Source organism: Cetorhinus maximus, chromosome 7, assembly GCF_964194155.1.
Source record: "Cetorhinus maximus chromosome 7, sCetMax3.hap1.1, whole genome shotgun sequence".
In the NCBI taxonomy this organism is placed as follows: Eukaryota; Metazoa; Chordata; class Chondrichthyes; order Lamniformes; family Cetorhinidae; genus Cetorhinus; species Cetorhinus maximus.
In genome coordinates this window covers 60,819,521-60,842,567 of record NC_135885.1, presented here as the reverse complement: position 1 = coordinate 60,842,567, position 23,047 = coordinate 60,819,521, and the positions used below count along the sequence as shown (strand labels likewise).

Here is a 23,047-nt window from a genome sequence, read left to right as displayed (position 1 = left end):
TAGATTTTTGGATACTGAGGGAATCAAGGGATTTGGGAATAGTTTGTGAAGGTGGAGTTAAGGTTGAAGGTCAGAATCTCTCATTGAATGGTAAAGCAGGCTTGAAGAGTCAAATTGCCTATTCCTGCTCCTATTTATGTTTTTGTTCTTTACACAGGAGTTTAAGCATCGAGTGGTTTGTAGTCAATCTCACCATTGCTATCAGGCTGACTTCAAAAGCCTTTAGAATATTTAGTATGCTACAGAAATTGGATAGCACGTTGGATACTTTCTTTAATGAATATTCAGTAAATATATTGATTTAATGTTGCAACTAATTTATCCTTAATTTTACTGCAGTTTTTAAATCTTTGAATTCTAACTTCCAAACTAACTGCTCTCATATATGACAAGAACCTTTTGGTTTTGGGCTCACTATATTTAGCGAGAATGATCTCTTGGTCTTCTTTACACTATACATCTTATATCCTGTTTAAGAAAATTATTTTACTCAGTGTCTATTACTTTATTCTCCTGTAAATTTGACAATTTTATAATTTTTTTCCACACTTCCACATGATCTATTCGTCCATTTTGGACATTGCACATTTAGCATATGTTCAATTTTCGTGGGCAATTCTACTTCATACTCAACATTATATCGTTTTGGAAATATTGTATTTTATTTCCATTGAGTAATCACTAACATTTCCCAGTTTCTTTCATTTAATTTATTCCTCATACCTTGGCCATCAATCCTTTCATTTATTAGCCGAAGTATAGAATATAACAGCAGGGAGGTTATGCTGGAACTATACAAAACATTAGTTAGGTCACAACGTGCATACACTGTGCAGTTCTGGTCACCTTATTGCAGAAAGGATATAATTGCATTAGAGAGGGTACAGAGGAGATTTACGAGTATGTTGCCAGGACTGGAAAATTGCAGCGATGAGGAAAGATTAAATAGGCTGGGGCTGTTCACAATGGAACAGAGGAGGCTGAGGAGAGATTTGACTGAGATGTACAAAATTGTGAGGGGCCTGGATAGAGTGGATGGGAAGGGCTAATTTATTTTAGCAAAGAAGTCAGTGACTAGGGGGCATAGGTTTAAAGTGATTGGTGGAAAGATTAGAGGGGAGATGAGGAAAAACCTTTTCACCCAGAGGATTGTGGGGGTCTGGAACTCACTGCTTAAAAAAGGTCGTAGAGGCAGAAACCCTCAACTCACTTAAAAGGTGTCTGGATATGCACCTGAAGTCCCGTAACCTGCAGGGCTACGGGCCAAATGCTGGAAAGTGTAATTAGGTTGGATGGCTCATTTTTTGGCCGGAGCAGACACGACGGACCAAGTGGCTTCTTTCTATGCCATTAACTTTCTATGATTCTACATCCCTCGATGTAATTTTAGCCAGGCTCAGCACAGTCCACTGGCAAAAGGCTACATTTATTCACACTCAAATTGAGCATCTATTTTAATGTGTAAGCAGCATGACCATCCAAAGAAGAAGTAGGAAAATCAGTAACTGTTAGATCATCAGAATGGAAGCAGGTTATCATAGGGCTTATTTGGATTCTGTTTCTAGTCCAAATAAAAGCTAACCAAACTTGTCAATTCTATTGATTTAGTAAAAGGAAGACAGGGTACACGATTCATATAAATCACATTATTTTGATCCCTGTGTAATAAGTATCCAATGAGCAGAGCTAAAGATGAAGAAGGTAGCTTAGAATGTGATATGGAAACCCAATAATTAAAATGTCTCTTTCATTGTCTGATAAATGTGGAAAAGCAATTGAAAAGCTAGAACTCTAGGATAAGAAACAGAATAGTATAATGTAAATCTATAGAAGTTATGCTGCAGCAGTGCAACTAGTCAGATTGCTTCAGAAGTGTATTCAGTCTTAGTCACCATACCATTAAAATATCTGCCTGCATTGCAAGAGGTACAGAACAGAAGTATAAAACTAATCCCAAATGTAAAGTGCATGAGACATGGGTAAAGATTAAAAAGGTTTACAGCCTTCAAAGAAAGCAGTTAAGTGGAAGGCTTCAAGTAATAGTGTACATGCATTACAAGCAAATGATTACTTCACTAAAAGCTAAGAAAGCAAGGTCATTGGAAATAAATAGAAATGAGGTAAAATTTCTTTTAATTCAGATATCAGAGGCCATTTTTGGAATGGTCTGTTAGACAGAGTGGGAGGGTCAAAAGCAAATTGGAGGCAGGAATCACAGGATTCATTTGGATCCTGCTTTGAGATACTTAGGGATGGACATTGTTTAGGCCAAATGGCTTTTCTCATCCTTGACTTTTCTTATGTTCTTCAAACACAAAAGGCTATGATACCCACCAAATTTTATGAAATACAAGACAATTGAGTTACATACTTTTTGTGTTTTTCCAGCCAGGGAATACTGTCCACTAAGAGACATGAATTTTCAGAAACCAACAAATCCAGCAAACTGTCATGATTAGCTTCAGCATATAGTTTCAGCAAAGCTGTATCTATATCTTCTTTATAACCATTTGCTACTTCAGTGCTTCGAATCTCATTCAAGTAGCTCATAAGGAAGCGCTTGCACTTTGTAATCTTCTCTTGGTCACCCTGCATTAGTTGATTTAAATCAGCATATTCATGTAATGGGGGGTGGGACCGTATAAACGTAGAGGTTGAAGGAAGCAGTAATGGATAAAGAGACATCAACTCTCTTACATCAAGTTGGCCAGTCCTGTTGACAAAGACAAAATTAAAATAAACACAAGTTATCAATGTTTAATAGAATATGCTCATCTGGATAGCAAAATGTCTCAGGCTGTCTTAAAGGAACTACTTCGTCAATAAATGGCATTAAATAGCTAGATATGAACTAACAATTGACACAAGTATGAACTGGAGGAGTGGGAGCAGGCTGATTGGATAGCTCTTTCAAAGAGCACATACACAATGGGCTGAATGGCCTCCTCCCGTGCTGCAAGATTTTATGACACTTAGAGCAATAGTTCATTTAAGATTGTTTGACAGAAATACATAATTGGGTTAGATCAAGTTGAACCTTTAGATGAACAGCAGAACAAATAGAATTCTGAAAATTTTTGATAGCAACTGCAATGGTTCATTAAACACCATTAAAGGCAATGGATTGCACGACACTGAACTAATAGATTGGCTACCCAGATCAGACTTGAGTAGCTGTCATAATTATACTGAATCACGTAAAGCAAATACCATGACGGAACAAATTGCAGTTTGTATGTAACAAGGATGGTTATTGCTTTCCTAAATTTGATATTTGGACACTCCTCCCCTCAACTATTCTTTAAATACAATTGGGTGTAGAATTTAGTAAAACTAAAACAAATAAAAACAATATTTTAAACATAACAGATTTAGTAGGTAAATAATCCTGTGTGTGATGGTAAACCAATTTGCCAGATATGATATTTGTTATTTAATTAATAGAGAAAAAAAACAGCCTTGTGAAACATACAACAGATATGTAATGCATGATCCTTAACATTGGGATTAATGCAAACTATTAAAGGAAATTAGATTTGTGTACCAACACTTCAGAATTAACATACAAAATCAGGCAGCTATTAACTGATTTTACACAGTACCAGGGATGCTCAAACCTGAAGAGTTCTTTAGCTTCTAAAAATTGAAGCTGGCCAAACTGTATAAATCCTGCTTGCTGCAGAATTCTTCTGTGCAAACCCTGCATATTATAAACAAAAATGGTTAGTGAAGTATGAACACCATTAAGTAGACATATAGTTAGCTAAAGCCTTACAACAATCAACATGGACTAACAACTGGAGCTAAAATCTTAAAAACAAACAATTGAAAGAGTTAATTTTTTTTAGATGCAATCACCACGAGCTGTGCATGCATCATCTAGAAATATAAAACCCCATGGATGTTGGTTATGCTCTCATATCTGATCATTAATTATTCATATAAATTTTTTAAAGATTAGCATATTGGGGCTAGTGTGACTTAAAAACATATTTTTCTGCAAGATGAATACTGCTTCAATCCATAACAAAATCATGCAATAAAAGCCCTCTAACCAAATACTACTGCATCCACCTCAAGTATTTTGCAACGTGCAAAACAAAAGTAATACACTTCATAACATTAGCAAGGTAAATGCGTGATGCAGTTTTATTTTGGTGCAGAAATTTTCACCATGCACTGCACTTTTAATATTTCACTCCTAATATATTATTTATTAGTAACTGCCCCCGGGACAAGCTGAGAACATAGAGGGGTACTTATAGTGTTCAAAGTTCACAAAAAGCATGTTTTTTTAAATACACAGACTTGATTAGAGTAAAACAGCTAAACATAATCATATTTGAAGAGAATATAGAATGCATCACATTCACTTTCATATTTCAGCAAGTTTGTAGGAGGCCTAGGGGCAATACTGAACTGCAGCAACGATAAATAGTAAAGAAACATAGATCCGTGTTTGTCACCATGTCAGTAATGGGTGGTTATCAGGAGAAAGCCCTGCTTATTTTCCAAAATTGCAATGGGCAGTACTTGATGTGGATGATGAGATATAAGTGGAACAAACAAGAAACATTATAAACCTCTGGCAATAAACAATGAATGACCCAGATAAATATAAGTCCAATATTCACCATTTGAATACATTAAACAAACAATGGTCTTTACATTTAACAGAATAGAGTTAGCAGTTTCCCCGCTTAAAATCCTACTAACCTGGAATTTCTCTTTTGGAATGTTCCGTCGAGCTCCTTTTGTTAGAAGTAGAAGTGCTTCTTCTACTCTCTCACTGGCCAGAAGATCTTGAATTTGCTTTTCCAAAGGCAAAGGTACCAGGATATGTACTTGTTTACTTGTGGCTAAAATCAGTTTCCCTATTGAGTAACAGACCTAACAAATCAAAGTCTGCAAATTTACGATTCAGCTAAATATACTGCCAAAAACACAAGTGAGTGCAAATAACTAAATAACATTTATGTCATGGTCTATGTTGTTCAATTAAGAGAAAATGTAATTCATTCTGATCTAATCTGGACATTCAAGGTCAAACTAAAGATTTGAACTAAAGCAGAAAATACTGGAAAGACTCAGCAGGAAATACAGCATTTGTGGCAAGAGAATGAGTCAACTTTTCAGGCCACCTGAAACATGAACTGTTGCTCTCTCCACAGATGCTGCCTGACTTGCTGAGTGCTTCCAGCATCCACAGCATTTTGCTTTTGTTCTGAAGATTTGAACAATTATTTAAAAAATCATTAGCTTCAGAAATTGCATGCTACATAACAGATATTGGTCAACAACCTCAGGCAACCTGTTATTAGGTATACATTGTCCTTCTAAGCCCAAACAGTTGATAAATTGACTAAAATATGCACACTGAACAATTCTCATGCCATAACCTCTACAATGTAATCTTCAACAAGGACCTTCATTTTGCTGTATCTACCAATATAAATATTAATTACTTTGAAAACTCTAGGAACACAGGAGGTGAAACTTTTGCCTGCCCATGACATCACTAGAAACCCACCTGCTCTTGACTGACTTAACACCACTGGGAAGGAAGTAAACATGGTACTAAAAGTACAGAAAAACAAATGTAGAAAATACATAGAAAGTGCATATTGAACAACAACAAAGGAAGCTTCTGTTGTGACAAGAACCTCCAGATTGTTAGATCCTTCCACAGATATACCGTTGATGGAGGAAGGGAAGGGACAGACTGGCTCTTTGGCATTCCCAAAAAGAAGCCCCAGGAATTATGGAGGGATTCCAAGACAAAGCAGTCTGCTTGATTGGCACCCCAACCACCACCTCAACATTCACTCCCTCCACCACAAGTGCACTGTGGCTTCAGTGTATACCACATACGATATGCGCTCCAGCAACTTGCCGAGCCTCCTTCAACAGCACCCATGACCTCCATCACCTAGAAGGACAAGAACAACAGGTGTGTGTGTGGGAACACCACAAGTTCCAAAGTCCCCTCCTAGTCTCACACCATCCTGACTTGGAAATATATCACTGTTCTTTCACTGTTGCTGGGTCAAAATCCTGGAACACATGGGTTGCAACAGTTCAAGAAGGTGGCTCACCACCACCTCATCCAAGTGTTAGGCAATAAATGCTGACCTTGCCAGCAATACCCATTTCCCATGAATGAATGAAAAAAGATTGATCTCAGTCAGTGCCCAAGATGAGATTGCAGCATAGCCTGCAACTGAAAGCAATAATCCTGTAACTGCTGCAGACACCTGATGTGTTAAATGTGTCATTCAGGGACCTTGAACAATATGTATTATCCTTGCAAAAAGAAAAATCAATCCCATAATCAGTGTTAAAAATGCATTGGAGTGGTTGGGGAGGTTGGAGGGGTGGGGTAGGAGAGGAGAAAGAAAGGAAAGGAAAGGAGCGAGAAGGCAGAGCAACTTTCAGACCTTAAAGTGTTTCAACTTCTGAGTGATAGAAACTGATGTGTATTGCTTGATTTTTTTGCTAGTATTAAGTGGACCAGAAAAAAAAACAAATCCAGAGTATGATTACAAAATAAATCATGAGAGAAGGAAAGAGACATGGGTACAAAAGACAACTTCAGAATCATGTCAGGATGCATTTCTACAGGAGGTGATTAATATTTGAATGGTCTCCTGGATAGAGCACTGAAGGTAAATACTCAATCCATTCATAAGACAATTAGACGAGGTAAAAGCAAAATACTACGGATGCTATAAATCTAAATTTAAAACAGGAAATGCTGGTTCGAGTCATATGGACTCGAAACATTAACTCTGTTTCTCTCCCCACAGATGCTGCAGACCTGCTGGGTTTTTCCAGCATTTTCTGTTTTTCATTAGATGAGGTAGATGGGCCAAAGACCTCCCCTCATTTATATTTCCTTATCTGCACTAAAAACAAGTTATTGTACCAGCCTATCTCATTTGTACTGATCCTCGTTAATATTGTTTTAGTTTATTACTGTGGCATTAGTTGTTCTGGACCCTCAAAAGTTACTCGATCAAGTCCATTCATTGAATGAGCAACTTTCCCCAGGTAGAAAAATATCATACGGTGGGGAAAGAGGTAAATTAAATGGCTGCTTGTTGGGGAAAATGTGTTAAAAAGGTTTTTAAAAGAACAAGCGGTGGGCAGAATTAGGGGAGGGAGTTTCAAAGAGTTGAGCTAAGGTGACACTCTCATCTGAAACCACAGCCCTCTTTTTCTCCCTAAATCTCTCTCTCCATGTAAACTTCCCATCCCATATTCACAGCCTTCCCCCATGACCTTGTCATCTCACTTGGTTTTGTTAGCCCCATTGTATCAATTAAAGATAAAACCATCTCTGATCAATTCCTTGCATTATGCACCACTCACATCTCCCTTCCAGGCCTCTTCCACCTATCTCCTGCTGTATCCATCCCTGGAAAACCATCCCCCAATTCTACTTACAACTGCACTTTCAAAGTCCCAACTATATCGCATTTGGCTCACTGTTCACCACAAAATTTCTGCAGCTACTGATTTACTCAACTGCACCATTATCTCCATCTTTGGTGCCCTAGCTTCCAATAAAACCATTGCTCTTTCCATCTCACCCTGGCATGGCCTTCATCTCCACTCCCTTAAATCCAAGGGATACATACTTGGAAGGACATGGTAGATAACTTGATTAAGTATTCACCACCAGATCTGGCTGGACCACCTAAAACATCATCGGTCCTGCTCTCATTTGATAAAACTGCTCACTATTTCAGCATCATCCCAGAATGCAAATACACCAGTTTCTTTTCTCAACTGCATAGAAACTTCTTAAACCACTCTCTCTGTCCCGTCCTTCAAGTGTAAGAATCTCATGGACTTCTTTGTCAATAAGATTAAGACAATCTGATCAGCTGCCTCTGCCGCGTCCCTTCCTTCCACTAGTCCACCTGGCCAAACTTCCTTTAATGCTCCCTCCTGCCCTAGCCCTGAACTTGCATCTTTTTCTAGATCCTCTATCCCCCCCTCATGCCCCCTCTGAGCTCATACTGTTCATGAGATCCACCTCCTGTTCCCTCGATCCTATTCCCACTAAACTGCCCCTGCTGGTCTCCATGTTAGCTGCTACTGTAAACAGTTCTCTCTCTTCAGGTGTTATCCCACTCTCCTTTAAAACTGTTGTCTTCACCCCTCTCCCCCTAAAAAAAAACTCTTCATCCCACTGAACTTGCAAACTACTGTCCCATCTCCAATCTCCCTTTCCTCTCCAAAGTCCTAGAACATGTTGTCACCTCCCAAATCCATTCCCATCTTTTCCAGAATTCAAGGCTTGAATTAAACAGTTCTTATCAAAGTCATAAATGACAGCCTACGTGATGGTGATTAAAGTAAACCTTCCCTCCACATCCTTCTTGACCTGTCTGCAACCTTTGACAGAGCTGACCACACCATCCTCATCCAACACCTCTCCACTCTTGTCCAGCTATGCAAGACAGCACTCTCACATGGTTCCATTCTTATCTATCTAATCATAGCCAGAGAATCACTTGCAATGACTTCTCTTCCTGCTCCGCATTGTTACAGAATCACAGAATAGTTACAACACAGGAGGCCATTTGGTCCAACATGTCCGTGCTGGATCTCTGAAGGACTAATTCGCCCAATGCCACTCTCCCACCTTTTCCCCATAGCCCTGCACATTCTTCCTTTTTGCATAACAATCCAATTCCCTCTTGAATGTCTTGATTGGACGTGCCTCCACCACACTTTCAGGCAGTGCATTCCAGAATTAACCACTTGCTTGAAAAGGCTTTCTTGTATCATCATTGCTTCTTTTGCCAATTACCTTAAATCTGTGCCCTATTATTCTTGATCCTTTCACTAATGGAAACAGTTTTTCCCCATCTACTCTGTCCAGACCCATCATGATTTTGAATACCTCTATCAAACCTCTCTCAACCTCCTCTTCTCCAAGAAAACAGTTCCAGCTTCTCCAATCTATCCATGGAACCGAAGCTCCTCATCCTTGGAACCATTCTCGTGAATGTTTTCTGCGCTCTCTCTAATGCTTCTACATCCTTTCTAAAGTGTGGCACCTGGAACGCAATACTATATAGTCAAGGCTAAACCAGTGGTCTATACCAGTTTAACGTAACTTCTTTGCCTTTGTACTCTCTGTCCCTATTAATAAAGCCTAGGATGCTGTATGCTTTATTTACTTCCTCTTGCATTCCTCAAGGGTCTATCCTTGGTTCCCCCCTATTTCTCACCTACATGGTGTCTCTTGGTGACAACATCCGAAGGCACAGCTTTAGTTTTTACAGGTATGCTGATAACACCCAGCTCCATCTCAACACCAGCTCTCTTGGCTCCTCCACTGTTGCTAAATTATCAGACTGCTTAGCCCACATCCAGTACTGGGTGTTAATAAGAACCAAGCCAGTTGGTGAAGTTGAAACCAAGACAGAACTTTTCTTTATAGAGAGTTTATTGACTTTGTTCAGTCTCACAGCTCTCTTCACACCCCCAGTGTTGTGTATCCTAACAATATAATTAACATATCATTAACACTGGATGAACAGAAATTTTCTCCAATTAAATATTGCAAAGACTGAAGAAATTGTTTTAGGTCCCTGAACCAATCTTCATTCATTAAGTACTGTCTCAATCTCTCTCTTTGGCAACAGTTTGAGATTAAGCCAGCCTGTTTGCAACCGTGGTGTCACGTTTGAACCCAAGGTGAGCTGCTGACTCCATTTTCGCGCCATTGCCAAAAGTACCTATTTCTACCTCTGTAACCATGCCTGACTTTGCCTATCTCAGCTCTTGTGCTGCTGAAACCCTCATTCATGTCTTTGTTACCTCTAGATTCAATTATAACAACACACTAATGACTGGCCTCCCACATTCTACCCTCTGTAAACATATGGTTACCCAAAAGTCTGCAGCCCATGTCTTAACTCGTAGCAAGTCCTGTTCCCTAACATACCCTAAACTTGCTGACCTACACTGGCTCGCAGTCAGACAACATCTTAATTTTAAAATTCCCATCCTAGTTTTCAAATCCCTCCATGGCCTCACCCCTCCCTATCTCTAATCTCAATCAGCCCACAACTCAGGTATTTGCATTCGCCTAATTCCAGCCTCTTGTGCACCCCAATTTTAATTGCTCTACCACTGGTGGTCGCACCTTCAGCTACATTGTCCCCAAACTCTGGAATGCCATACCCACACCTCTCCTCCTCGCTACATCATTCTACCGTGCTTTCTTCCTTTGAGATGCTTCTTAAAACCAACTCCTTTGGCCAAGATTTTGGTCATCTAACCTAATATTTCCTTATGCGGCTAGGGATCATATTGTGTTTTATAATGCTCCTGTGAAGCAACTTGGGACTTTTCATTTTGTTAAAGGTGCTATATAAGTTTTGGTGTCATATGACAGTTTCTCCAAGAATCAGAAGCAATACATTACTGAACTTCATAATGGAGGAAAACAATCTTTACAGAACTCAAATTTTGTTTTGAAATTGGTGGCAGTGAAATCTAAGCTCAATGTGTAAATAAAGTTGCAAAATAAGTTAAAATAAGTCACTGTCACTTACCAAGGAGGCTTGCATAGCCTTTGATTTTTGACATTGGACACAGCTTAAATATGTAGCAGAAAGTGCTCTTCCCCTTACCCTTAACTTTCAAGTTCATAAAAGAGATATTTTTGAAGCACAATAGAGTAATTTACTAATACTAAAGTAACTGAACCCAAACAAGCCAAAAGGTACTTCCTTTGAATTACCTTCAAAGTCTTGTAGTATGCGGCCATCTCGGAATGGAATGGTCTGCTTCTTTTGCTGGTCAAGCATGCTGTGCACAGTAACAAATTCCTCATCCAGAGCTACCACATAAGGAAAACATACAGCTGCTCCAATCACATTCTCTGACCATTGAACAGGTGCACGTTGGGAGATTCCTGCGGCTGTCACAAACATTCCTGCAAATTTTTTAAAAAGAACAGAAATTAATGAGTTGCAATTACCATATCCCCAATGCCTTGCAGCAAATTTGCTGTCTGAATGGTAGGCATTTGTTAATAATTATAGGACCTACACTACTGAGAATAAAAGTGTTAATTCACACATTTAATTACAAGCAATGTTTCAATCCTTTCCCATTCCCAAGGCTCCTGGCTAGTGCAGATTGTATTAGAGGTGGTTTTCTTCACTCCTCAAAGAAAGGTGCATGAATTTTATTACCAAAATATGCAAGACCACTTGATGTGCTGCTGGTGTCCATTTGATCAGGATAGCAGCCATGTGTTGCATCTCTCAACAAAGTCAGCTTAATTCAAAATTGTTTAGTAGAATTACTGGAAAACTCATTTTTAGAAGAAGCACAAAAAAAAATCACCAAATTATCAGTAATCTTGAGTAACAGTTGATAGAAAAAAAATGATTTCTGCATGAACTTCTGCAGGTTATTTCCACACGTTAAAAAGTTGATAACATCTTGTAAACCTTAAGTCCAATTCTTGAGTTTGTTTTGCTTGTATACAGGAGTGAAGCATTTCGGAAGGGAGAAAACACAACTTTTTCCATTCAGGCCAGCCAACATTTTTTCTTCAAAGGCTGTCTCCAGTAAATTGTGATTGTACTGCCAAGAAGGCACGAAGAAAACGAAACATCTAAAAGAAATTTGTTTCTCTTCCATATTCTTTTGTTTAAATTCTGATTTTTTTTTTAAAAAAAGGACAAATGGCTGGACTGATAATATGGCTGCAGCTGACATGATTGTAGTTCTGGAAGTTTCTGAGCAGTTTAAAATTGGACAAGGGCTAACTCATCAAACTCCTGGAATGTAACACTCCCTTGTATAAACATTCCAGCCATGCTAACACAAAGGATTAGTAGATGAGACCAGCCAGCTCTGGGAAAAGGCAGAGGTATTGGGGCTCCTCACCACCATTGTGCTAATGGTTCTACAGTTACAATAATTCTTATTTTGTCTATGGTCTTTGCCCTGTACCTCTTTCTCTTATCCCTCTTTTGTTGTGTGTGAATGTACAGGGGTTACATAGCGACAACTCCTCCCCGCGTTGTGTGCGTGTGTAAAGTAAACTAACCGTCTGATTTTACCCTATCTAGAGTTCGTTGTGGGGTTATTAATAGCAGATTGGATCACTCCAAAAATTGAGGAGTTGGGGAAAATATGCCACCACTTATAAAGAGGGAAATCAAAAATCAAAAACACCTTTTTGTTTACAGATAGGTGGTAAGAAGAGAAATTAGGGCTATGTTAAATTAAACCCCTCCTCCTGTCCATAACAGCAACACTGTCATAGTAATTAACTCTTGGCATTAGGTGGCACTGTTAAAACATCTTCCAAAAAACTTTAGCCTACTGGCAGATTTGTGCTACCAGGAGCTTTGCCATTAAAAATTGTGATACACTTCTAGAATCTTTTATTAAAATAATGTGTTTAGGTAATAAGTGAGATTTGTACTACAAATATGTTACAATGACTGATTTTAATGTCACCAATCAGTTCTATGCATCAAAAATGTAGAGCACTTAAATCCTAATACTCCCTGTTTACACAAACTAGCTACATTCTGAGGGAAGTAACTTCAAATACCGCCCTTTGGCATGGCGTCCCGGATAATTAGTGAAAAATGCTGACAAAATTTAATCATCCTACTTTCATATTTTCCATGACACTTTTATCTGATTTGCCTTTCTTTTTCCTCCAATACATAAACAGGAACTCCCAAATGAGTTAGTAGAAAATGGTCAAATAATTTAACAGCACTTGATGAAAACAAAAACAAATACATACACAAAACTGAAAATCCAATCTCAAATTCTGCAGGCAAAATAAGGTAAAACCACTTAATGTTGTCTTTGGAAATTATGCATGTATTTTCTAGAAACTTAGTTCTGGATTAATAGAAATGGAAAGCAGGGACATTATGTTAAAAATATATAGAACTTTGGTTAGACCACACTGAGTACTGTGCACAGCTCTGGTCTACATATTACAAAAAAAAGAAAGGATACACAGGCACTGGAAAGGATGTAAAAAAGATTTACATCTGGATTTACCTGAACTAAGAGGTTAAAACTGTCAGGAGAGACTCAACAGGCTTGAACTCTTTTCACTAGAAAATGGAAGGCAGAGGGTTGACCTACTAGAGGTCTTTAGAATTATGAAGGGGTTTGAGGGGGGTAAAGGTATGGATATTTCCACTTGTGGGGATGTCTAAAATTAATCTAAATGCAAGATAGTTACTAATAAATCCAACTGGGAATTTAGGAGGCACTTCTTTATCTTGAGAATGAGGAGAAGGTGAAACCTGCAACCAGCTGCAGAGGTTGAGGTGGATGTACTTAAGGGGGAGCTAGATAAACACTTGAGGCAGAAAATAATAGAAGAGCATGCTAATAGGGTTAGATGAAGTAAAGTGGGAGAAGGCTCAAGTGGACCATAAACATCAGAATAGACCTGTTGCTGTACTGTAAAGTTCTGTGTAACTGTGTTTTAAAAACGCATAAATTCAGGGTAGAAGTTATTACAATCGTATACATGGAACACAAACACTACTTTAGCTTTCAAAATACATTTTTTTGTTAGGAAATAGAGATAGTTTAAGTTAGTTATATTGGTATCTGTAGGCGTTAGGAATGAGTTTTACTTTAAAGTTTAAATTTGATTGTATTTCTGTGTTAAGAAAGGTCAAATTAAGTTTTAGTTTCACTTTAAAAAGGTGCCTGCATTTCTAATGAGGTTTTTTATGACTAAGCTAGGTTAAATAAAGGGTGGAAGAATTGGGCTGTTGCCTAGCAACAGGGGTCCAGTGAGGCGGGTCCCTCCCACAGACACACAGAAAAGCTAGAAACGGCAGTTTGTTTTGGAAGCTGTTGGAGTTCAGCTGGTTTTGAAGACAGCTGCCAGGCAGCAGCAGCCCAGGAGACAGATAGCCAGTCCCAAGCTAAGAAAAAGACCCAAAAATCCAGGGGAGTGGAAGTCCCAAGCAGACCTTCTAGTCAAAGGCAGGACAGGAACTTGGAAAAGGTTCCGTTAAGTGAAGTTGAGAGTGAGGGGCAGAGAGAAAGGCTCCAAGCTTCAGATTTAAAGAGACAAATGCTGCAAGAAGCAGATTTAAAATGAGAACAGCTTACAAGAGGAAAGAAAGTCCAAAGAGACAACTGAAGGTCTGTAACTCTGGTATGGGCATGTGAAGCAATGTGTACTATTGACGGCTGAGTCGGTGAGAGAGAGTGAATGGAAGATAGCTTGAATGCATGCGGTGACTCGGGGAAGAGTAACATCAGGAGAGTTCAAAACCCTGGAGGTGAACCTTGCAGAAGGCATCTGAGAGAAAGCACCAGTTTGGGAGAAGATTCCAAGGCAAGGTCTTGGAGAGTGGAGATTAATTATCCTCTTGTGAAAGACGGAGTGCAGTGAGACAGGTCGGCTCACTGTGTGACAATCGTCTGGAGGGAGTGGAGGAGAGACACATAGCATGTGGTTGAGGTGGCATCTGTCACTTAGTTTCAGAGTGTGGTGTGTCTGACCACAGGGTGCCTATTGGTACATGGGCTGTGTACTTACTGTACACATGAGAGTATAAGATAGCTTTTGTAACTTGTGTTATTCCTACAAATCTGTATATCTGTAACGGTATAGTTGTAGGTGAAGGAGTATTGTAATATAGTTCATTTTTCTTGTTTAATAAATGTTTTATTCTTTTGTTAAAAGTTCATCAGCTGACTCCTGAGACTCTGTTCAGTAGTTACTCTCCACGTACCTAAACAAACAAATAAAAGTTAGGATCTATCAAGTTGGGTTCCACTCTGGGATCAGGCTTGTTCAGGGGTAACCTAGGCTGGGGATCATAACATTTTTTTAAAAAGCTTTTTTTCCAAACAATGAAGCTGTTACGATAGGTGTCATATGGAAAGCACCAATGATTTGCTTATAGGTGCCAGGAAAGGTCTTACAGTATGGCTGCAAATTTTTGTTGACTTCCAAAGATAACCAAGATTTTGAAACTTTTCATCTTTATTTCTCAAGGTCCAATACACCACACACCATTCTCAAGATGACTGATGTGTAACCTGCGACAGGAATATGGCAGTACATTTCAATAACCAGCAAGTAAACAACAATTTCCCAGAAGGAAGAGAGAAGAAAAATTGAAACAAGTACTTGATTGCCCAAACTGGGAACTCATGTGTAAGTGTTTCCAGTAAAGATACCTGGAGGTTCAATCATCAATCCCCTTCTCTTATTGATAATTTCATTAAAGTCAAGGGTTTCCTTCAAAGCCCACTTAATGTCACTAAATGATCTTCTGCCTATTCCTTCAGCAACTATAACGTGCATTAAATGCAGCCAACATCGTTCTGGAATTAGGTGCCTCATTTTGCAGTGTATCTGCTTCAGCCCAGATTAGTGTTGCATTCAGTCTTTTTGACTAAAATCTCCCATTTTTTTGGCATGGGGTGGGGAGAAAAAGAGGTGGGGAGTAGGGGAGGAGTAGTGCGCTTGTACACAGCAAGCAGGCAGAGTGAGAAATCTCTAGATTACTGTACATAATGTTTTCACCTGACTAGATATCTAGATGCTTCCAGTGCAACCATTAAAGTCAAGGTGATACGGTTAGTATTGTTATGGTGAAGAATTACAAGGAGATTCCCTAAAATGTATTGAGGATTGGGACAAAAAAATGCTGCCACAAAGCTTCTGCCTGCAACACAGATTGTTTTTGGTATTGCTACAGCGGAAGCAACTTTCTCATTTTGTATCCCCACATCACATGCTAAAGTCAATGAGTCAATGTCGCTTAATTAAAAGCTCTTGAATCATTCATCATTTATATCTTTAACTGCTGCAGGCATCATAGCCTCACCTCATCATATTTATGGTCACATTGGTTGTAATGTGTTGCTGAAAGACGCACTTTTGTATTCTTCAATGATTGAAAGGCTGAATATCACTTGTCACATTTGCGGCTAAATAGACAATTGCTCAAAGCTGACTCTCTTTTGTCTGAGATAACGATCCATTATCAGCATAAACATTTATTTTGCCTGGACAATTCTCAGAACCGCCAAAAAGTTTTGATATCATCCCAGGGTTATTGTTGCTTTTGTATGACATCGAATATAGGCTCCTGAATTGCATCCGTTTTGCAGATTTACCAGCTCAATTAGCACATAAGCTGACACACTAGAAGTATGCACAGGAATAAATAAAAAGAAAAGATTCCACAGCCTTTCTGGCTGGTCTTAAAACTAATACATCTTTCTTGAATATCTACCCAATTCTCCCTTTCACTTCCACCACCCAACCGCGCACCTCAAACTAATCCACCTTCTGCAAAAAAATAATTAAAACAAAACTGCCTAGACCTACCTTGCTCTTTTTCTCCACTTATTTCCCATAACCTGAAGTTAAGAGATTTGTTTAGTGAGAGTTGGTAAAACAGACTAAACTCATCTGCATGGCTTAGCTTGATGTGGTGACAATTTTCAGCCATTTTTAGCATCGCACACTGTACGAAATCTTCCATTTCGGCTTCCAACACACTCAACAGCACAAAGGTCATGTTGGTCAAGATCTCAAACGATATCCTGTCCAACTGTAGCTCAGTATTGTTCCTCATACTTCAGCTTGTTTCTGCTTATTCAGCCTTGTTAATATTGCATCCTCTGCAGTTCAACTTTGTGACATTGCTTTCTTGGGTTTCCAATTTTACCTGTTGCAACATCAACATATCTCTCTTAAATGTTCTTCCCCCTGCAGCCCACAATGCGCCTTGCAGAGCTCCATTCTCTTTCACCTTATTTGAATGTTACTTCAACATCATTCAGGAGTACAGGTCAGGATCCAGTAGCATTAACACTCAGTTTTATCTTTCGACTCTATCAATTCCAATCTATTATATTGGGAACTGCTATTGACATCAAGACAAGGATGACCAGATTTCTGCCAATTTAATATTATCAATACTTAAGCCAGCCTCTTAAGTTTCCCATCAGCACCTATCATGCCTCCATCACCATAAGTTAAATCCAAACAACCATATTACTGTTCTATTCAGAAAACTGTTATGGTTTATAGATTAGCTGCTAAAGGGTATTGAGACACAATTGAGTTCATCAAATCCATTGACCTTAAACATTAATTCTTCCTCCATAGATGCTGTCTGAGCTATAGTATTTCCAGCATTTGGTTATTTAAGATTTCCAGCATCCACATTATTTTGCTTTATTAGACGTGCATTGTAGAATCATCTAGAAAAAGCAGTTTAGTAGAGAATCACAGCATGACACTGGAACAGGCAATCCTCTGTCTTAACAAATTTATCTTTTTTAGGGGGTAGACATTGTGTTTCTTCATTTTTGAAAAGCCTTTTGAGAAAGTGTTGCATAGAAGATTACCAAGTAGGATTAACTCTTGTAGAATTGACAAGCAGATTTTAGTGAATCAGTTGCGTTCACAGAGGTCAGGTAATAACGATAGTAACCGCGTGTGGGGAGCAGTCACTAGTACAATCCAGCTAGGATCCACATTAGATTTACTGTCTTTATTAATGATCTGGGTGGAGACAAAGTAATGGTCACAAATTTGCTAATGTCATCAAAACCCATGCAACAGTGAGAAATTTTGGAGAAAAGAATTAGTCCACAGGTGGATCTAGACGTATTTAGGGCATGGGTTAAAGTTTAGTAGATGACTATCAAACGTAGGCAATGCTGCTGTATGATAGGCATATATAAACTACAAACATGCCAATTCAATACTGTGGAGTAGAAAAAACAAACTGCAAGCCATAGTTCATAAAAAAACTGAAGGTCCATGGCCAGTATCTCTCAACTGCAACTCGTGTGAATAGGCTGCTTCAGTATATAGTTAGTTCAATTAAGTATAAAAACTAGAAGTACAGTTCTTATTATGTACAAGGCCTTGCTAGGGCCATATCTATATTACTATGGCTAGTTTCTCACTTAGTGAGGGATACTGGGATCTTGATCTTGGAAAAGGTTCAGAAGTGGACCACTTGATGGATACTTACTTGATGGATACTCATCAGGATAGGCTTAGGAGAACAGGAGCGGAGTGGGATGGGAAGGGGGAAGGTAGTCAAGTCTGGTAAAATACATTGAGAGTTATCATTTAGGCCTTTGAAGTAATTAAGGAATTATATTCTGTCCAAGTGTACAAATTATGTGAGCTAGATAGGCAGGGGAGGACAAGGAGGCATCAGTTCAAGTTACAAAAACAGTTAGGTGAGACTTTTTTTGCGGCAGGTCTTCAACCTCTGAAGCAGTGTGTCGTAACATGAGGAGAGAGTGGATTTGCTGCAGTTAAGTTCCAGCTAGTGGAAGGTAACGCAAGTTATCAAAGGTAGGTAGGTTAGTTAAGACTAGTAATACAAATCAATGGTCTCCAAAACCTTGCTTGATTACAGTCAGGGGTTGAAGAGGAATTGCCCACTGATTTTTCTGATTGATGTCAGATTTCTTAGTTCATTTGCCTATCCCAGGCAAGTATAATGATCAAGGGCAGCGCTGATAATATGTTTAGCAGTTGCAGCATATTGGGATAGGAGAAGCTTAATAGATCAGTTAGTCTTTTTTTCCCCTACACGTTCATGTTCAAAGTCAGCTTCTTCCTCCACGTCCGATCCATTTCTAAGGCTGGTCTCTTAATTGCAAAGCATTGTCACCTTCTGCTCCTAACTTTCCTTCACTTGTACAAAGACAGGAATACAAATTGATAGAGGCTCCTTTGCTTTTCAGTTCGTCTGGGAGAACCTGATGCTGATACTGAATGGAACAACTTGATTTTCTAGCAGTGACTTCCCTCATCTTGAGAATAACACAGCAATCTTCCACTCACTTGAGTAAATAAAGCAAGAATAGGACAGGAAACAATGTAGGCTCCACACAAACTGTAAAAACAAAAATCTTGACAATAAAAGGAGACAAATACTGAAATGAAAGCTCAGAAAGTAAAATCACCTCAAAAGAACAGACTGCCACTAAATACATCCGCGGATATGGCTAAAAACATGAGGAAATATTGAGGATTGACATTTCCAAGTTTTTGTAATGACTCTGCCTCAACACTACAACTTACCTATACAAAATCCTACTCTCCCACAGTTCCTCTACTGCCCACGCAAACTGACTCCACTAGCTCTCCATGCCCCAAAACAACTTCATTTTCTAGTCTCCATGGTCTCACTCCACCCTATCCCAGTGATCTTCTCTAGACCTGCATTCCAAATGCACTCTTTGATCCTATACCCCAACCGATTTACCTCTGGCTTCCTATTCTCTCTAAGCGACTATTGGTAACTGCTCCACTCTACTGCAGAAAATCCATCACGATCACTCTGCCTTGCTACCCACTTCCTCATTTCAAAAGTCTCCCTTTCCCCACCCCCATCCCAACCCCCATCATTTCCTTTATCTTCCTAATACAAAAGCAAAACAGTACAGATGCTGGAAAGCTGAACAAAAAACAGAAAATACTGGAAACACTCAGCAGGTCAAGCAACATCTGTGGAGAGAATAAGAGGTCACCTTAACTTAGTTTCTCTCTCCACAGATGCTGTGCAACCTGCTAAGTGCTTTCAGCCTGTTCTGATTTAGAGTCATAGTTAGCTGTACACAAATTAGCTGTTGTGTTTCCTACATCAGTGACGACACTTCAAAATGTACTTCATTGGCTTTGAAGTGCTTTGAATCATCCGGTAGTCATGAAAAGAGCTATATAAATGCAAGTCTTTTCTTTTTGCCTTCACTGTAAAGTAGTAAGACATCTTTCTGAACGGGACTAGTGCTACGGAAATGCAAGTCATTGACAAAGTTTTTCCTCATTTACCAGCCATATCAACAGATGTATATTGTTCTGTAATCTGAGAAACCTATTAAATTTTTCAAATTTAATGACTGCAGCTGAGCTCTTATCCACCTCTCACTTCAACTCGTTAATCGTAAAAGAAAATTTCGGCTTGTTTTCACATTCAAAGAAACTATAATGATTGAAATCAGTGTTCTGCACTGAATGACATATTCCAATCATGATCAAGAAAGCCTTAAAACTTAATCAAAGCCAATTACATGGATATGGTGATGGGAGGGCGGGGAGGTAAGAGAGCTGGCTAAAGTTGATTGGTAAAAAGACAAAGGTATGGCGGTTAATAAACTGTGGGAAACACTTAAAGAAACAATTCAAAATGTTCAACAAAAATACATTCCACTGAAAGACAAAAACTCAGTGAGAAAGATCCATCTGTGGTTTATGAAGGTGGTGTAGCATAGTATTAGATTAAAAGGAGGGGCTTATAATGTTGCAACAAATAGTAGCAAGTCTGAGAATTGGCAGTGTTTCAGAAACCAGCAAAGGACCACCAAGAAGTTGGTAGAATAGGGAAAAAATAGGAGCATAAACCAGCCAGGAATATAAAAACAGATTGGAAGAGTTTTTACAAGTATATGGGGAGGCAGTACAGTAGACGACTGATCCAGAGGCCCAGGCTCATGCTCTGGGGGGCACGCACTCAAATACCACCACAGCAGCTGCTGGAATTTAAATTCAATTAGTAAATCTGGAATTGAAAGCTAGTCTAATGGTGACCACAAAACTATTGTCGATTGTCACAAAAAATGATTGGGTTCACTAATACCCCTTAGGGAAGAAAATCTGCCATCCTTGCCTGGTCTGGCCTACGTGTGACTCCAGAGCCACAGCAACATGGCTGGCTCTCAACTGCCCTCTGAAATGGCCCAGCAAGCCACTTAGTTGTATCAAACCACCACAAAGTCTAAAATGAATGAAACCGAACTGACCACCTAGCTTCAACCTAGGCACTGGAAATAATAATGGCACACCCAACCCTGTTGACCCTGCAAAGTCCTCCTAACTAATATCTGGGGGCTTGGGCCAAATTTGGGAGAGCTGTCCCACAGACTAAACAAGCCAAAAATTACATAATCATACTCAACGGAATGATACCTTACAGACAATGTCCCAGACACCACGATCACCGTGCCTGGGTGTCTGTCCAACCAACAGGACAGACCCCATCAGAGGTGGTGGCACAGTGTTATACAGTCGGGAGACAGTTGCCCTGGGAGTCCTCAACATCAACGCTGGGCATGAAATCTCATGACATCAGGTCAGACAGGAGCAAGGCAACCTCCTGATAAAAGCAAAATACTGTGGATGCTGGAAATCTGAAATAAAAACAGAAAATGCTGGAAAAACTCAGCAGGTCTGACAGCATCAGTGGAGAGAGAAACAGAGTTAATGTTGAGTCTGTATGACTATTCTTCAGAGCTCTGAAGCACTAACGCTCAATTCCGGTTTCGCCAGGGCCATTCAGCTCCACTAACACTCAAGAAGCTTGACACCATCCAGGACAAAGCAGCCCGCTTGATTGGCACACCATCCACCACCTTAAACATTCATTCCCTCCACCAACCAATGCATAATGGCAACATTGTGTACCGTCCACAAGATGTACTGCAGCAACTCACCAAGGCTCCTTCAACAGCACCGTCCAAATCTGCGACCTTTAGCACCTCAAAGGGCAAAGGCAGATGCATGGGAACACCACCACCTGCAAGTCCTCCTCCAAGCCATGCACCATCCTGACTTTGAACTATATCTCCGTTCTCTTACTGTTGTTGGTTCAAAATCCTGGAACTTCCAGCACTGTGGGTGTTCCTACAACACATTGATTGCAGCAGTTCAAGGCAGCAGCACACCGCCACCTTCTCAAGGGCAATTAGGAATGGGCAATAAATGCTGGCCTAGCCAGTGACACTCATATCCCATGAATGAATAGAAAATAATAAACTGGAATAAACAAAAAGGAAGAGAGTAGCTAAAGAAAGAATTGGAGCCTTGAAAGCAGAGATAAGTGAAATTATTACTGGGAATGAGGAAATGGCAGAGACACAGACAAAACATTTGTGTAGCCTTCCAAAGTAGAAGACACAAGTTACATACCAGAAATTGAGGGTAACCTAGGTGCAAATAAGTGAGGATATTAAGGTAATTAATGTCAGCAGAGAAAACATAATGGAGAAGCTCAAGGGACTAAAAATCCAACAAATTCCCAGGCCCTGAAAGCCTACCTCTTAGGGTTCTAAAATAGACAGCTGCAGAGATAGTGGATGCGTTGGTTGTGTTTTCCAACGTCCCCGAGCTTCTGGGATGGTCCCAGCATATTGGAAATTAGCGAAGTCAACACTGCTTTTCAAGAAAGGAGGGGGAGAGAAAACAGGGAACTACAGGTCAATTAGCCTGACATCAGTCATCAGGAAAGTGCTGGAACCTATTAAGGAAGTCTTAACAATGCACTTAGAATAGCATAGTATGATTAGAAGCCAACAGGGTTATACGAAATGGAAATCCTGTTTGGCGAATTTATTTGAATTTTTTTGAGGGTGTTAACTAGTAAGGTAGATAAAGAGAAACCAGTAGGTGTAGTAAACTTGGATTTCCAAAAGGCATTCAATAAGGTGCCACACAAAAGGTTAATACGCAAGATAATGGCGCATGGAGTTGGGGGTGATTTATCAGCATAGATAGAGGATTGGTTAATGGACAGGAAGCAAAAAGTAAGTATAAATGGGCATTTTCAAGTAGGCAGGCTATGACGAGTGGAGCGCTGTAAGGGTTAGTGCTAGGGCCTCCGCTATTTAGTCTCTACTAATGACTTAAGACACAGAGACAGAGGGTAATGTGCCCAAGTTTGTTGACGACACAAAGCTTGGTTCGAATGCAAGCTGTGAAGAGGACAAACAGGTTGCAAAGAGATATAGACAGGTAAAGTGAGTGGGCAACAAGATGTCAGACGGAGTATAATGTGGGTAAGTGTGAAGTTATTCACTTTGGACACAATAATAGAAAAGCAGAATATTTTAAAAAATGCATGAAACTTGTAAACATTGATGTTCGGAGAGACTTGGGTGTAGTCGTACAAAGAACACAAAAAGTCAGCATGCAGGTACAGCAAGCATTTAGGAAAGCAAATGATATGTTAGCTTTTATAGC

At 39.5% G+C, this 23,047-nt stretch overlaps 1 protein-coding gene across 4 annotated transcripts in view; it reads right to left on the bottom strand.

Annotated features, from left to right (window-relative positions):
* Positions 1–23,047, bottom strand: part of tgfbrap1 (transforming growth factor, beta receptor associated protein 1) — a 96,168-nt gene that overhangs the window by 48,732 nt on the left and 24,389 nt on the right. For all 4 annotated transcript variants that reach the window (XM_078545592.1, XM_078545589.1, XM_078545590.1 and 1 more), the window contains 4 exons: positions 10,766–10,960; positions 4,717–4,874; positions 3,618–3,700; positions 2,372–2,713 (listed from right to left, as the gene is read on the bottom strand). In XM_078545592.1, the coding sequence (XP_078401718.1) occupies positions 2,372–2,713; positions 3,618–3,700; positions 4,717–4,874; positions 10,766–10,960 (778 nt within the window). The remainder of the gene's footprint in view (positions 1–2,371; positions 2,714–3,617; positions 3,701–4,716; positions 4,875–10,765; positions 10,961–23,047) is intronic.